The 16,871-nt window shown below is 41.5% G+C and overlaps 1 protein-coding gene across 1 annotated transcript; it reads right to left on the minus strand.

The window, feature by feature from the left end:
* Nucleotides 1-8,816: 8,816 nt before the first annotated feature.
* Nucleotides 8,817-16,646, minus strand: LOC118414784 (failed axon connections homolog). The gene is made up of 6 exons (XM_035819031.1): nucleotides 16,444-16,646; nucleotides 15,077-15,209; nucleotides 14,091-14,296; nucleotides 12,127-12,332; nucleotides 11,625-11,741; nucleotides 8,817-11,343 (listed from the first exon to the last, which is right to left on the minus strand). Exons 1-6 carry the CDS (start codon nucleotides 16,584-16,586, stop codon nucleotides 11,255-11,257), a joined length of 894 nt encoding a protein of 297 aa, XP_035674924.1. The 5' UTR covers nucleotides 16,587-16,646; the 3' UTR covers nucleotides 8,817-11,254.
* Between the last annotated feature and the right edge of the window lie 225 nt (nucleotides 16,647-16,871).

Here is a 16,871-nt window from a genome sequence, read left to right on the forward strand (position 1 = left end):
TTATATTCATACTTCACCTCTATTTTGCTTGTGTTTATTCTGATGAAAGTACTTTGGTTCCTTACTTTGCTATAGCACAATGTAGTGTGTACCACATGTTGCGCAGGGGAATGATATTTGCCTTTATGATAACAAACACGGCCCTATCATCTCCACTTGGAGAGCGTGTTCTGAGAAGGCACAATGGGAACACAAATTTATTCATGTAAGGTGAAAGATGGCCCTTATGGAGGTTTTCCTCCCACATACAAACTCTAACTACACCCCTGGTGTTTACAGAGACATTGTAGTTCCTACTCATGGTACGTTGAGCATCCACATAGCCTTGAGAACGTCCCTGAAAATGACCTCGAAACACTAGTCCTGCAAGTTCCACTTTTGGGTGCATTGTTGGGTGGTAGGCGAAGTGCACAGGTATCAGGAACCAGTATCGCTGCTTCTTAGCCCCAAAAGGATGAATCATATCCAGGAGCTACTGTTAGTTGAACTTGATATAGATATGTATTGAACATTTGGTAAAATGATACAAGTAAAAGTTTTGGCATGAATCACTTTAAAATGATTAATTTCAGCATTTTTCTAAGGGGAAATTGGTTTTCTTTCGGCGTCCTGCTGTGACCTCCAGGGCGTTCACCTGACACGTGGGACGACAGTCGGCTCACAAGAGTTAATTCAATCTATGAGTCAGCCAATCAGCGAAGAGGAAGACGAAGGCTAGTCATGATCAATGGCTGTTTTCGGTGGAAAATTACAATATCAATCCTAAGAATTCTGCGGTTAACGTTTTCGGAGATTCACGACGTGCTCTGAATACAGAGGGTTCTGATTCTGTTTAATCGAATTCGGATGGGCAATCCGAGGAAACCAGTTCTAATTCCGGTAAAGGAGGTACAATTACTCACGCAAGGTGGCCCATTTTTGTCTGAGGAAAAACTCAATTTGTCAAATAAATAAGTGCAACGGACGTAGATATGACTCCTCTGCACCACATTTGCCCAACACATATCCCTGCACCTCAGGTTTGTTGAGTGTAACGTTAACGTTACTCGGTGGCCTTGTTGCCTCGCTCTATTCTTTCTGTCTTTATTTCGCTACACCTCTATTTTGCTTGAACAATAACAACACACACTAATGACAAACAAACGGCTGGTCTTACTAAACCTTTCAGGCGTTTTGACGTTGTATGACGTCAGGACTACAGAAGAAACATTTTTTTCTGCAATTGTGCCGGATGCTGCAGTAACGTTATAGTCTAACAGGTCGCAGGTGCACCCAGATCACAATACAGACAACGAGACAGAACTGACATTACAGCAAAGTGTAAAGAAGCTTGGTATCAAGTTGCCTGGTTCAAGTTCCTTGGATTGTCTTTATTGTGCAAAGTGTGGCCGTCTGTATTCCTATAAAACTTTCATCTAATACCAAGATCAGCCGGCTGTCAAAGCTGGCGCGGGAGGAAAGTAGGATTTGGGTGCACGTGTGAGTGGTTCTTTTATCTATTAAGTCCCGTTGTGGTGGTGACTTTCTCAGAAGCCATTATAGCTTGGTATCGTTATAACTAAACTCACCTTCGGAACATTGCACGCATTTTCTGCCGTATACATATAAGTCTAACATATTCGGTTCAGATGGTGTTGCTACTTCTGACAGTAAAAGATAACTTTACTTAATCAACTTTAATGTTTGAGTATGGCATGTCTAGGTTGAATTGGCGAAGACTCGGGATTCGACAAGGATGTGTCAGCAATGAAATAATTTTTTTTATTATATTTCAGCCATACATAGTATGGTGAAATATATTGTATTCGTAATGTTTCTTTCTTTCTTTCTTTCTTTCTTTCTCCTGTCAAATCTTCAAAGTGATTCATCTCCGCCGTTCCTGGACCGAATGACCTGAAATTTGGCACAGGGGTAGAGTGGGCCAATACCTTGATGCTTTTTCTCATTTTTTTTCATATCTGCCTCTAAAATGATTTTATTGAGGTTTTTTGGTCATGTTTTGACCAAAATGGTATAATTCCCCCCTGCACCCTGGTATTACAATTAAATGACCTGAAATTTGGTGTAGATAGGCAGTGGATATTTGGTAAAAAGATTCAAGTAAAAGTTTTCACATGAACTACTTTAAAGCGTTGGGGGCCCCAGGGGGAACGAAGCCCGCCTGAAGCCCTCGCATTTTAGACTATTCAGAAGGCTTTATATTGTATCAGTTCTTAGGGGCATATCTATGATAATCGCAGCAGTCACTTAACTTCTCTTCAGGAGTTAAACGTAACAGTATTTCAGGTCGAACCGTCAAAGGCAACTAAAAACAAACTTTAACGTTACTGAGTTCAACAGTACTTATAACTTGTCACCCGAAGTTGAAACGCTAGCGATGGTATTTCCGCTGCGCTGTTAGCTCCGTGCGACTGTTGTTGACGGTCTTATAACAATACATTTTGCCCCCCTGTACCCTGGTATTCAAGTGAATGACCTAACATTTGGTATAGATAGGCATAAGATAGTTGGTAAAATGATCCAAATAAATTTTTTTGCATAAAGTACTGTAAAAGGCTAAATTACAGCACTTTTTTGAGGGGAAATTGGTTTTCTTTTGGCCTCCTGACGTGACCTTCTGTGACCCCGCACAGAGCTCACACCTGTGCGCGTCAGCTGGAGAGATAATTGAATCAAAGACCTAGCCAATCAGCGAAGAGGAGGCCGAAGGCTCCCGCCAGAATTTTTTTACAGCGTTGGGGGCCCCAGGGGGAGCGAAGCCCACCTGAAGCCCTCGCATTTTAGACTATTCAGAAGGCTTTATATTGTATCAGTTCTTAGGGGCATATCTATGATAATCGCAGCAGTCACTTAACTTCTCTTCAGGAGTTAAGCGTAACAGTATTTCAGGTCGAACCGTCAAAGGCAACTAAAACAAACTTTAACGTTACTGAGTTCAACAGTACTTATAACTTGTCATCCGAAGTTGAAACGCTAGCGATGGTATTTTCGCTGCGCTGTTAGCTCCGTGCGACTGTTGTTGACGGTCTTATAGCAATATATTTTGCCCCCCCCCCCCCTGTACCCTGGTATTACAAGTGAATGACCTAACATTTGGTATAGATAGGCATAAGATAGTTGGTAAAATGATCCAAGTAAAGTTATTTGCATAAAGTACTGTAAAAGGCTTAATTACAGCACTTTTTTGAGGGGAAATTGGTTTTCTTTCATTCTCCATCCCATGACCTTTCGGACGTTCACCCCACAGAGCCGACATCTGCACCTGCGTCTAGCCGGCAGGAAGAGTTAATTCAATTAATGATTCAGCCAATCAGCGAAGAGGAAAGCGAAGGCTAATTAATATTCATAAGCGGGACCACACAATACGGTAACTTGAAGACTCAGGCTGTACAGACTTCTTGCCAGGGTTTTTACAAAGCGTCGGACAGGGGTCCGGGGGCCGCCGAATGTCCCTGGCGGGGTCCAGGGCCAGGGCCACGGTGGGGGGGACCCAGGTGTGCGAAGCCCCCCGGAAGCTCTTGCATTTTAGACTATTGAGAAGGCTTCTTTTATCAGTTTTTTTAGGGCCATATCTACGATGATCGTAGCAGTCACTTACTTCTCTTCAGCAGTTTGACTTAAAAATATTTCGGGTCAAAGCTTCAAAGACAACTAAAACCTCATAAACAAAAAACTTTACTTAGCTCAACGGTACTTGTAAATATTGTCCGGGTTGCCATCCTTAGTTGAAGCAAGGAGGTTGTTCCCTCTTTCAACCTCCTTGGTTGAAGCGCTTATTTATATCTTCGCTGCGCCGTTAGCCGCCGTGCGACTTTCGTTGACGGTCTGATATCACTGCGTCGCCGCCTCGCTGATATTCCCACGGACATGTTTCAAGAAAAATGCCTGGCAAAAAACGCTGTTCTGCGTCAAATTCTATTCTATAAAACATGTGGGACTCAGTGTTACAGTCTAGATATTTTGTAGAAGCACCGCTGTGGGAAAGAAGGTCCAAGCAATGTAATACATCACGTAGCATGAAGTTCGCTGTCAACTGGCACATGACTGTTTGAAACTCTTACTCTTAGGCCAGAACTGCCAGAGTTTCAGCCCAATAAAACACTCTCTGCGCCAGGGTATGAACAGACTGACCTCCGAAAAGAGGCCAAGCTGGAGTGGATACTCCTACCGGACTGAAAACTCTACTCTAACGGGGGGGATCCAATGTCCGGTTACTGTTCTAAGTGAATGCGCATGGCTTTTGTCATCGTACATTTTACTGAGAACCCATCAAAAACAAGTCAAGATCTTGTTAACAACTATATAACTGTGATTGAAGCTGTGCAGACATACATTTCATTTAACGGCAGCAACTACCGAACTGTAGTTTGATAGCGCGCGAAACTATTGGCAGGTTTTGACTTGCGTTTCAGTGGAACGTTCTAACACAAAAAGGGGTCCAAACTCCGATAAGTTAACAACCAAGCCATCTCTGTATATTTTTAAGCGTCCTATGCATGCAAAATAACACTTAACTTCTGCAATACTATTTTTGGTCACAAATATATGCAATATTTTGAATTACGCTGCATATTTAAATACGTTTAGTTACAAGGTTTACCTCTCACGGCGAAACCAACCTGTCGCCAAAAATGAAAATGGCGGCACATTTGTTTACAATTACATCTGCCTGTGATTACACTTTTTCACTTTCGGCTTCTTAATTTCCCGCTTCAACCTCGTTTTTAACAGCAGAAATGACTACAGGATTTCTTTAGTCGGTAGGGATCGATTTTCTTGAATGGTCGATACTCTACTGACGAGTTGACTAACTCCATCGTGTTGAGCATCGCTCGGCTTCCTTCATAGGTGACTGGCAAAGATGGCGGGGGTGACAGGGCCGTGAACATGCGGCATAATTTAGCTCCGATTATCCAACTATAAAAGCAAAGACACGGCCTAGCTGTGCTTCTTTAGGAAGTCTTATAGATATCCTTCTCACCTGTGGTGGTATCTTTTCACACTTCGTATTTGACGATGAATAATTTAAGAGTTTCCCGGGCCATGTTCTCGATAAGTTCGCTCGTCAGCATTCACGGATGGCGTCAAACATGTGTAATTTTTTCAATCGTTATCTGTTGGGGATTACCAACTTGGACACATACTCTGGACTTTTCAGATATTTACAACAAGGTTTAGTCCATAACAAGTTGTACTTATCATGTGCAGACACTTATGCATATCTCCGCAAAAATGATTTTAAAATCCTACCGGACTTTGGACCCCTACTGGACTTTGGACCCCTCCCGTTACTCTAAGATTCAATCGTATCTTCCGGGTCTGGCAGGAAGTTGTTAAACTAAAATAAGATTAGGCTCGATGGCTGATTGCATACAAAGTAAAACAGTTTAACAGCTTGAAGAAACAAACGCTCCTACTACACAGTACCTGCACCTGATTGATAATTATTAAATCGTATGCCCTACTTGAATAAAAAAGTTCACTGCAATAATAAATTTACCCACCTCACAAGGAGCTTATACTTTTTTATACTTACACCTAGTTATCGTACTGAAAATTGTTAATGACATTACATGAAGTCATTCAACAATTTTCAGTCATGATGAAAATTTTCTACATGGAAGGTGTGATTGTTGTCATTTTCTGAAAAATAAAAGCAAGCTCTGTTCTGACCTGGAATCAATTCACAATACTAGTCGACTTTGGGGGATAATGTAGTACTGTTTAGATGTTCCATTTTTGCGCAGGGGTGATTTGGAACAGTCCAATGTTGCGTGGGAAGGGGTATGGCTGAAATATGCTGTATTTGCTCTCAAGCAAATGTCGGCCTTTCTAGTTTTAGCTGTTTTTATGCTTGGAAGCATTTTGAAGTCACTCATATGTGTGATAAGGATTAGCTTGAAAGGATGTCTAAAACTCATGAGGATAAACCGGCTGTTAAACATTCCAAATGAAAATCTAAATGTCATCGTAGCTTTTTGAGTGACAGACTTAAGAAGCAAATATATAAGAAAATCAAAGGGTTTTCGAAAACAACGGAGGGTTGAAATGTTGGAACTGCGCTTTTAACAAACCCGATGTTTCCCGTCTACGTCAGTCCATGTACTGTTGCCATGGCAAGCAGACAGGCGGCAAATCCGGTAGTCTGGCATCTGTAGCTTACCTAGCTTATATTCTTCTATAGCACTATCACGTTTTACACGACTTATATACTCCTACGTCCTTTCCTTTGGACCCTTGTAATGCCTAGTGGCATGTAGGACAGCAAGTTGTCTTGCTGTTTTAGTAGGAGGACACATAAGTACACTTTTCCTTTAACGTGATCGAGGCACCTCCTCGAACACTGCACCCTCTTTTACGTCCTTTCGAGAGACGGGTACAGCCCCAACCGAGATGCCCTTCCCAGCATTGAACAGAAATCTCTCAGTTACCAACAAATTGGAAACAGAAGCTCAACTTTGAGGCTGCTACCAGTTGAGCTACATGGGCATCTGCCTTTACTCATACAGTTTCATCAAAAGACACGTTCTTACAAAGATCTGTCTCGAAACTGGAATCCCACCCCCAGGTGCGCTTGTGTGTGAGACAGATCCTGTCTTACATTAAACCTAAATATCATCCACATCGGAGGTGAGGGTTGGAGACGGGTCAACAGAGGCTTAGACAGACCATGCCGTGAGTCCGATATGTGCGTACCGGTAACTCCGGGTGTCATAGATGGTGCGGAGTAACACCTCCCCTCCCCCGCGTGTGCTGCTGTCCCTTTTCTTAGATGGCCAAATCTGCTCAAAGACATAAATCAAATCCTCTAGATTACTAAAGAAACATTAGAATGTAAGTAGAAGTCAGTTAAATGCACAAAGGATAACTGCACACTTCTGTTAATTGCACGGAATCCCAAAGTCCCGAAGTGTTGCGGTCCAGCTGAATAACTTCGCTTTGTTCCACCATCCGGATAATTGCACAAATTGTGCTGGCAAATGCGGAGTGCAATTAAACGGGTTCAACTGTACCTCACCATTCCTATTAAGTTTGCAGATCCTTGCAGGAGAAAACGCACAAGTAAACCTTATTGTCCGCAGGTCGGCAAAGAAGAAAGATGCTTCAATGTGGGGTAATCTAATTGAGTGATTCACTGTATTGTAAAAGGGTCTTGTAGATGTTATGGGCACTGTCATTGATGTATGTGTCGTGTGTCGTTTTGGCTCTATCTATCTATTTAAAAAGCACAATCTTCCCTGTCCGGTTATCTTCTTTTTTTGCAGCATGAAAGTGTCCTTCCATGTATACTTTATTTATAACTGGGCTAAGGCCATGTCATGCGCCCAGTCTTTCCCTGTCTGCAATACTGACTGGCGCGATTTTATCCGATACCTAAGGCTAACGTCACATTTAAATTTCCATACCGGGCCGGTCGGGCTGTTTGTGGCAACGAAAAAAAGACATGTATGCGTAAGAAACAATTATGTCCACAACAATTCTCTTTACGTCTTGTGTAGTTTGGTGTCTTTTACCTCATACTCTTCGTTCCCGAAAGCTGCCCGGTCGGGCCCCGGTTTGGAAATGTACATGTGAACTAGGTCTAAAGCTTCCAACGGGATTCAAATAAATTGTTGTAATGCGTTTAGGGTAATTGGAAAAAAAACTCTGCAACGGAAACAAAACAGAAACATTCAAGCACCTCAGGATTAACTACTTTCAGCAGTTCCTACATCTACATTTAGATAAATAGTAGAAACTCGCGGTCAATCCAATTGCCCAAACTCTCTCCTGTATTCCCTACCGATACCATCACAGCAATCTATGTCGATACTCTGCAGTCCAAAGTGAAAAAAATTGATGTACGTTCCTACCGGGCTGTCTGACGATAGCTAACCATTTCTGATGACGTCATCCACCGTTAAAGAAAATACCGCGAACTTTCATTGACAGTCTCGAATGGCACTCCCAGCGACAATGTTTGGAATTACAGTCCATACAGGGGACAGATCATCGTGTTTGAACACCAAATTCACTCCTGTTTGTCTATTTTATCCTTTAAGTAGGGTGTTATGGATTTACCCATGAGCAAATAATCATATATTGGAGGTTTTCCATAATGTGTTAGAACTGGGCATAACATTCAGCACCAAGGGCAGACCCTGTCTGTTGTGGTGGTGAGGTTAACTGTTGATTCAAATAGCAAGAAATCTGACATTATTCCTTGACCATGTGTTTTCTATCTATTCCTCATCCTAGTATTTTGTTAACTCTGCATTTCTAACGCTGAAGTAGGTATCTAATACAAGTAGGTTTACAGCATGGAAACAATTTTTGTAAGAGCCCTAAGCTCAATGAGCCATACCTAATGTTGCTGTTATTCCCTTTAAACTTGTCTGTAATGTGCATCCCACATGACAGCTTTCATAATCATATTAGAATGGGCAGGTTAGGTTGCTGTGGATGGAATATATCAGGGCTTATTTGAGCTAATACGTGGGAGAGAGTCATTTCCATCCGTGCAACCAGCACGCCCGGATGATGATGATGATTAGAGCTAATCCTCTACTGGTTGTGACAGAGAAGACAGACACTATGTACAGTATTTACATGTTCATTGTACCAGAAAAATACCCTAGATCTTTTGAACAGAGGATCCTAAGGATTTTTTAGTGGTGTGACCTAGCCAGGATTCAAAGTCATGTCTTCTTGGTCCCGAGGCAGGGCTGCTCACAATGGACTGCACACTCTATTGAGTATATCTAATGAAAGGAAACAAGTGGGTTAATGTTCCCTTCTGTGCTCCTCCCATCCATTAAATCAACAGGACACAACAGAGATTTCAACATTTACTTCACATACTGCACATAGTTTATACATATGAACATTTTTTTTTGCTGCTGAAATATCTATATTTTACACTAAGACTTTTTAAAGTTTTTACAAGACTTCTCATACAGATTCTTCTTTAATATTCCGCGGGGGGCCTCTGATATGTGATTTGAGAGCATCAAAGACTTCCAACCCTGTACTGTACTTGTACATAGTCATTGCACATTGCATACTGCATAGTCATTGCACATGTAAGCTGAGGTTCATGAAGCTCACAGGGAATTAGCAGCAAACTAGTGCAGCACATGTCATTTCCGAATCTCAAGACATGAGAGACAAGGTCTGCTGTTCACAGCTGACATTCCTGATATAGATATATACATATATCCTTCCACTACAGAATCTCAACAGCGCTATAATGTTAGGACAAGAGTGAAGTTTTCTGACATATCATCTCAATTTGTCAAAGCTTTGACACACCTTAGCAACTGTTGCCAGGCTTCACCACTTGCTCTTACAGACAAATACCATTGCAGGCACATAACACTTGTGTTAAAGCATACCCTTCCATTCTCCTAAGCACAGCTGATCCGTGTCGCAGAAACTCCTCTGGAATTACCTCTGCTTAATCACCCTTCAGGCTGCACTATTGACCAATCTTACTTACGAATATCAATGAGCTTGCCATATTTGGGTACAAGCTAATCAACATGCAGCACCTAGATTTCAAATATAAAGGGCATGCAGGCTGACAAATTTGGTACCTGATAAACAAATTTGGAAAAGATGGAAGGTTATGGTATGTTCATAGACAACCATCCCGCTCAATACTAATGAGCATGCCATATTTAGCACAAGTTTTCCCTTTGGACAACACCTAGACATTCTGTGATTGGCTGACTGCTGGTCACTGGTAATACCCCTAGTGGTGGAAAGGGCAAGGCAGTTAAGCAGAGTACAAACTGAGCAGAGTTCTATGACGTGGGTTCAAATCTGTGAAGAAGAATCGCCCCTGTTGCTGTATGTCATATGAATCATGTAGCAGTTAGACTTTATAGCCATGTATGCTCTCTATTATGTTACCATAGCCGAATTTGTCTACCAGCATTTTTATCATAACAGCAACAGTGCATAGTGATAGTAATTGACTTGAGATAATGTCTACATGTATATACATTAATATATGAAGATGAGTTACAGATAAGTGCTATTTACACTGTGCCATCTATCATGCACATAGCTTGTTTGGTCCTATTCTCTTTCTAGATCTCTGGAAAGGTATTGTTATTATGTGCTGACAAGGACAGAGATGTCAGAAGATGATGGAACCTTTGGCATCTAGAGCAAGACGAGTTGAAATGCAGCTTCTGTATGGTATAGTGTACAATATATACCTACTACCAACATATCTTAAGGGCACAGGGGAAGATGGGATGGCAACAATAAAAAAACAGAAGGCATGTCACAGTTTGATTGAGAGGAAATTATCTCAAACATGTATATACAGAATAAAGCCAGAAGTTAAAGTGGAGGACTTGTTGACAAAAGGGATGTGTGAGACAGAAGGACAGATTCCCTGCAGGGGTGGTGACTTTTATCTACATAGTGAGGCTCTACAGCTAATCCCTGAATACTCTCTTTACTATTGCCTCACCATGAACACAGGTATGTGTGGAAGTACATGTACACATAGGATTAATGGGCACCTGAGGACAGCACAACTGGGCAGTAAGTGGAAATTAACAGCGTTCAACAAGGAAAACAGATTTACATGATCCGTGTATGGAGACAGGCGGACGCTTTAACACTGATAAGTCTGAGTGTGCTAAATCCAGGGCAGAGGGATGGCATTGCGCAACATCTATTACCACAGAAAAATGGACATGGGTCAGGCTTTTTTTTCTCTAATACCAACTATGATGCTATGTCTGAGAATGAAAGTAAGGAACTGTATATCTCAGTCCCTTTGTTGGGTATATACCCTCTGTCTGGACAGTCCACACGGCTGAGGTAACCACATGTAGCTGCAGAACCCACAGTTCAGACAAGGACATCAGCCAACAGGACACTGCAGCTTGTGCTGACAACACTGACCTCTCATGATGCAACAGTTCAGACAGAACTACTACAAGTATTTCCATGACAGGCAGCTGTAATGTGTATCTCAGTACACTGTTTCTGGGACAGACATTTTGAAGATGCTGTCTAACTGAAGTCTTAGTGGAGGATACACTGTCCTTTACAACTTTCCTTTACAACTTTCTCTTTGTTTCTATGGCAACCCATGTTATGCTGTATGTCTTCATATTATGTAGTACGTCTACCCAGAAGTCCACAGTTTGCATGACAATCCTACTTGCATGCCCCATGATGCTCCAGTGTGTACCATGATGCTCCTCTATGTCCCATGATGCTCCTCTATGTCCCATGATGCTCTGCTGTGTCAGTGTTTCTCGGTGACGACCCTGCTCCAGTCCGGCCAGAACAGTTCCCTCATCCTGATGCAGTAGTTGGCCAGGTTTATGTACTCACCTGCACAAAGGCATGAAAAACAATAAATCAACAAAGTTGTGGTAATTATGGTTTCGTAGTTACAAAATGTGTTTTTGAAAAAGAAGATGAAGCAACATGTGCAGTTGTGTATCAATTTAATCTTATCTGGACTTATGGCTAAGTATAAAGTTAAACATTAAGTTTCATTCATATACCATTTTGTTCTGAACGAAGAACAAAAAAGCTGTTGTACATGTGTCAGATTGAATAAAATTCCACTACAGATATTGAAACATCAATCCATTATAATTGTTCCTCACCCTTAACAAGAGCCTCTGCTCTGGTGCCTGGAAGGGTCCACATGATCTGTGCCAGCACTCCAAACAACGAGCAGTCTGCCTCGCACGGACGCTCCCCCAGGATAAAGGACTGTTCACCTGTAAAACAACAGCCATCACCAGGATAAAGGTCTGTTCACCTGGATACAACAATACCTGGGCTGTAGGACTTGACATAATACTGTCATCTAAGGAATCATGTGGGAAAGATGACCACCTTCCCCAGGAATACTGCTTCCTATCACTGTAGCTATTTAACATCGACTATCATAATTCCACCAGGTGCCATAATACTGCCACCTCAAAAAAACGTTAGTGTAGAGGTCTTCCCAAGATTGTCTTGAACACCGAATATCCTAAATGTAATACAATTCAGATATTACGTGTTGAAGACAACCTTGTGAAGGCCTCTATAACAACATTTTTTGAGGTGGCGGTATAATGGCACCTGGTGGAAATATGCGAATGTATGTTAGATGGATACCTAGTAAGTCTGACAGGGCCTTGAGATCTTCTTCCATGATCCTGTACAGCTCATCCCTGCTGTTCTTGCCGATGCCATGTGCGTACATCTCCCGTAATATGATCCCTGCCATCATCCACGGCACCACAAACTTCAGCATTCCGTCGTAAGGCAGCTCTGCTCGGGTCTGGTCAACATGGTCTACCCACCTGCAGTACGCCACTGTCCTGTAAGGGGGCGTACATGTACCATATCAGCAGGGCTGCCTAGATAAAGGCTGTTCCTGTTATATCCATTTTCCTACGCAGAGGGACCACAGTCGTAACGTTGAGTTAGCTAGCCATTGGGAACCGTGCGTAGGAGGATGGTTATATCCTGATGATAAATTAAGTAGCAAGGAGACATGTATCAGACCATTAAGACAAAACCACATCTGCAGACATACTCAGCTGCCCCATAATGATATGATTATGCACAAAATACGTAAACATATGAGTCTAAATCCAAACAAGATCAGAGGAAGCAGAATACAACATACACTGAACAAAGAACAAAAAAGTCTGTTAAAACAAATCATATATAGAAGAAGTACTTTTTCCTCACAAATCTACTCCATATGCAAAATTTGGCACAACAATGAGCCTACATTTGGCAGACATTTATTTCATCAGCATAGCAGTTTTTTATTACTGATTTTTATGTGGGACGCTTTCCTTACACACGAAAGCGTGGTTTTTTTTAAATCATACAGTTCATACCCATTTCATCACGTTGTTGGGTCATTGTGCCCAGCATGTTTGGCAGTAGACATGGTAGACACCACAGCCTGCAATGGAGCTGTGCAGCAAAACATGTCACGCAAAATAAACAGTTAAATAAATCAGGTAAGCAAACACATAAAAAAACAAGAGAGGAAGCCAGAGTCTCACGTTTTTAGTTTTGGCACAAAGCATTTTCTGACTCTTGACTTTACCATTCAAACCATATTTTAAGGAAAGCAAAAACTGAACACATGCTGTAAGAACACTAAGTAAGTAAGTTAACAGATAGCAGCAATATCATAAGTTCACAAGTTCAACAACTATTACTATATAGTTATTTTGGCTTCTACAGATCAGACTGAGATGTGACTGAGATGTGACTGAAATGTTACTGAGATGTTATTGAGATGACTGAGATGTTACTGAGATGTAACTCAGTTGAAACTGAAGTGCTATTGATATATTGAGGTGTTACTGAGATGTGATGGAAATGTGACTGAGATGTTACTGAGATATGACTAAGATGTGATTGAGATGTGATTGAGATGTTACTGAGATGTTACTGAGATGTTACTGAGAAGTGACTGAGATTTGACTAAGTTGTAACTGAGATGTGATTGAGATGTGACTGAGACGTTACTGAGATATGACTAAGATGTGACTGAGATGTGACTGAGATGTTACTGAAATGTTACTGAGAAGTGACTGAGTTGTAACTGAGATGTGATTGAGATGTGACTGAGATGTGATTGAGATGTGATTGAGATGTGACTGAGATGTGACTGAGATGTGATCGAGATGTGACTGAAATGTTACTTAGATGTGATTGAGATGTTACTGATATATGACAAAGATGTGACAGAGATTTGATTGAGATGTTATTGAGATGTTACTGAAATGTGACAGAGAAGTGACTGAGATTTGACTAAGTTGTAACTGAGATGTGATTGAGATGTGACTGAGATGTGATTGAGATATGACTGATTTATGACTGAGATGTGATTGAGACGTGACTGAGATGTGATTGAGATATGACTGATTTATGACTGAGATGTGATTGAGATGTGACTGAGATGATACTGAGATTTGACTATGTTGTAACTGGTGTGATTGAGATGTGACTGAGATGTTATTGAGATATGACTGATTTATGACTGAGATGTGATTGAGATGTGACTGAGATGTTAGTAAGATATGACTGATTTATGACTGAGATGTCCAGACCAGTATAGACTCTCCTCCACGAGAGACACGACAGCCCGAGACATGGCCTTCTGCTGGCTGGTCACACTGCCGCTCATCCCGTTCACCTCGATGTGGAACGTGTCCGACAGGAACATGATGGAGAAGGTCGCGTCCTCCACTCGACTCTGGTTAAACTGGATCCAAGGCATCTTTCCCTTGCTGGACAAGGGACTGTCCAGTATTGTCTGAAGGGAGGGCAAGGGACGGGATGTAAATGTATAGTAGGGACACTATTAGCATAAAAGTCTTCCATGCATATGTGTATTATGTTTAGATAGTAATTAAGGGCAAGAAACCATCAATTTTGCAGCAATTTGCACCACGATCAAGACCAACATCCATCAATGATCATCATTTAACATTCAGGGAATATTACTAGCCATATGAATGCGACAGAGATTAATCAACAAAATGAAACATATTACTTTGTCTAATAAGGATGCTGAACACCATCCAAACACAGGTAAACACACCTGTCTCTAATGATGAACACCATTCACACACAAGTAAACACACTTGTCCCTTGTGCTTAATGCCATCCGAACACAATTAACACACCTGTTCCTGGAGCTGGACACCATCCAAAAATAGGTAAAACACACCTGATGATGAATACCAACCACACACAGGTAAACACATCTGTCCTTGGTGCTGAAAACCATCCAAATACAGGTAAAACACACATGTTATCAGCGCTGAACACCATCCCCACACAAACACACCTGTCCCTGGTGCTGAACGCCATCCACACACAAACACACGTCAACCTGGTGCTGAACATTCACATACGGGTTGATAGACACTAAATGTATGTAGAGAATATTGTGAATGCAGAGGAAGATCCTTACCATATATGGAATGTTGTGCATACGGAGGAAGACCCTTACCATATATGGAATGATGTGCATAAAGAGGAAGGTCCTTACCATATATGGAATGTTGCGCATAAAGAGGAAGACCCTTACCATATATGGAATGTTGTGCATACGGAGGAAGGTCTCTAGTTTCAGGCAGAAGGGTGACAGACTGGGGACATGCTTGGCTCTCTGGAACTGATGCAGAACTACTGTGTCTTCTGGATACACTGTGTTTTTCTGTCTGCAGAAAAAAATGCAAAACATACAAAAAATTATGTACAATGATATTCATCTGTGTTCATAACAGAGTAACGTTAGTTCACCCTTTTCCATTGGGTAACCTATTTCCATTTTTTTTAAACAGGGTATGTACAGATATCAAGTCAACAGAAGTTAATATAAAATTGCATTATTTTCAAGATATTGCAGCTTGAAACTAACGTAACCCATTGACAAAATATCTCTACATACCCTGTTTTTAAAAACAACGGATATAGGCTACCCCACGGATAAAGGTGAACTAGTGTTACAGAGATAAAACTTTCTTCCAACATAAATAGGAGGAGACATTTTCACAGCAGTCTTCTTTAGAATTGAAATAAATGCCTGAATCAGTGCTTTGTAGAGTTCCAATGGACAAAAATAGCTGGTTTACATCACACTCCACACACTCAACTCAAATCCTCCCAATTACACTGATGATATGGAGCCTGTAGATATCCTAATGTTATATTCTTGCAGGGTTGACTGAACTTAGGTTTGGACCTCTTCCATGACAGGCAATAGAGATGCAACATGATCTGCTGGTTAAATGGACATGAAAAAAAAACATTCACTTTGTTGTCATTTTGTTTCCATGATGGAAAAACAAGTATCACAGTACAAATGTTATCATCTAAATGCAATGACAATGTTGATTCAGATTCATCCATATGTTGTATGAAAAAAAATCTTTTTACACTTAAATTTATTGGTTGATTGATTGATTGATTGATTGGTTGGTTGATTGGTTGGTTGTGCTTTCATTGAAACATAAGACTTGAGATTGATAATTTTGGTAAGATGCTGATGGTTAGTTGTTATTCTCCCCTGCTCAACTGTGCAGCAGTGAGTGTTCACAGCCTGGACATGACATTTATCATTTGCCCTTATATGGAGAGTATCAATCAGCCCTACAATAAAGTACTCACATGTCCGCACGGAGGTGAGATATGGGTATACATATCGATCTATGAGAGGTCAGCACAGAACGCTGAAGAACGTAAAAAAACAAATGTACTGTAGCACATCTAATCTACTTCATTCTATTTCATTGCTCCTGGCTACACAGGCTATTTAGCGTAGTCCTAATCATGATGGCTTCACTGTATATTGCACGATGCCGCTTCCATAACAATAATAATAACAATGTTTTGTAACCTCATATTAACCTTACGTAATATTCCAACTGGCGCCCTGCGCGAGTCCGACCTCACCTGAATTTCTCCCAGATTCTGCTGACGAACACTATGGACGCAGACGCCAGCGCCGCCCCGCCTAACAAACACAGAGCTGTGCTTTTCCAGGAATTCCCCTCCGAAGGCGAAGGCAGGCAGAAAAAGCAGTTGCAGTTCGCCATTTTGGAGCGCGAGGCATGACGGGTTTACTTTCCCTTTCACCACCTGCGCCCCCAGATTCCCGGAAGACTACGCCCACTTTATGATATCGCTGCTATCTGTTAACTTGCCGCTAGAGGTCGTCCTTTCTCTCAATAATCCACCTGCAGCGCCATTTGACGCTTTGACATTTCGATACGTTTCAAGCAGACTAATCTACGTCAGTGCGCTGATCCCGTGTCCGTCGTTCAGTTCATTAGTTCAGCACCAAGGACGGCGACCTTTTTTCACCCCCACTGAAACGCATT

The sequence above is a fragment of the Branchiostoma floridae genome, chromosome 4 (genome assembly GCF_000003815.2).
Source record: "Branchiostoma floridae strain S238N-H82 chromosome 4, Bfl_VNyyK, whole genome shotgun sequence".
NCBI classification, from domain to species: domain Eukaryota; kingdom Metazoa; phylum Chordata; class Leptocardii; order Amphioxiformes; family Branchiostomatidae; genus Branchiostoma; species Branchiostoma floridae.

Coding starts and splice junctions, on each gene's coding strand:
- LOC118414784 (XM_035819031.1), bottom strand. CDS start 16,586: ATGGCGAACTGCAACTGCTTTTTCTGCCTGCCTTCGCCTTCGGAGGGG. Junction 12,333..14,090: donor GTGGAGGAGAGTCTATACTG/GTCTGGACATCT, acceptor GCCCCCTTACAG/GACAGTGGCGTACTGCAGGT. Junction 11,344..11,624: donor AGCAGAGGCTCTTGTTAAGG/GTGAGGAACAAT, acceptor GCCTTTGTGCAG/GTGAGTACATAAACCTGGCC.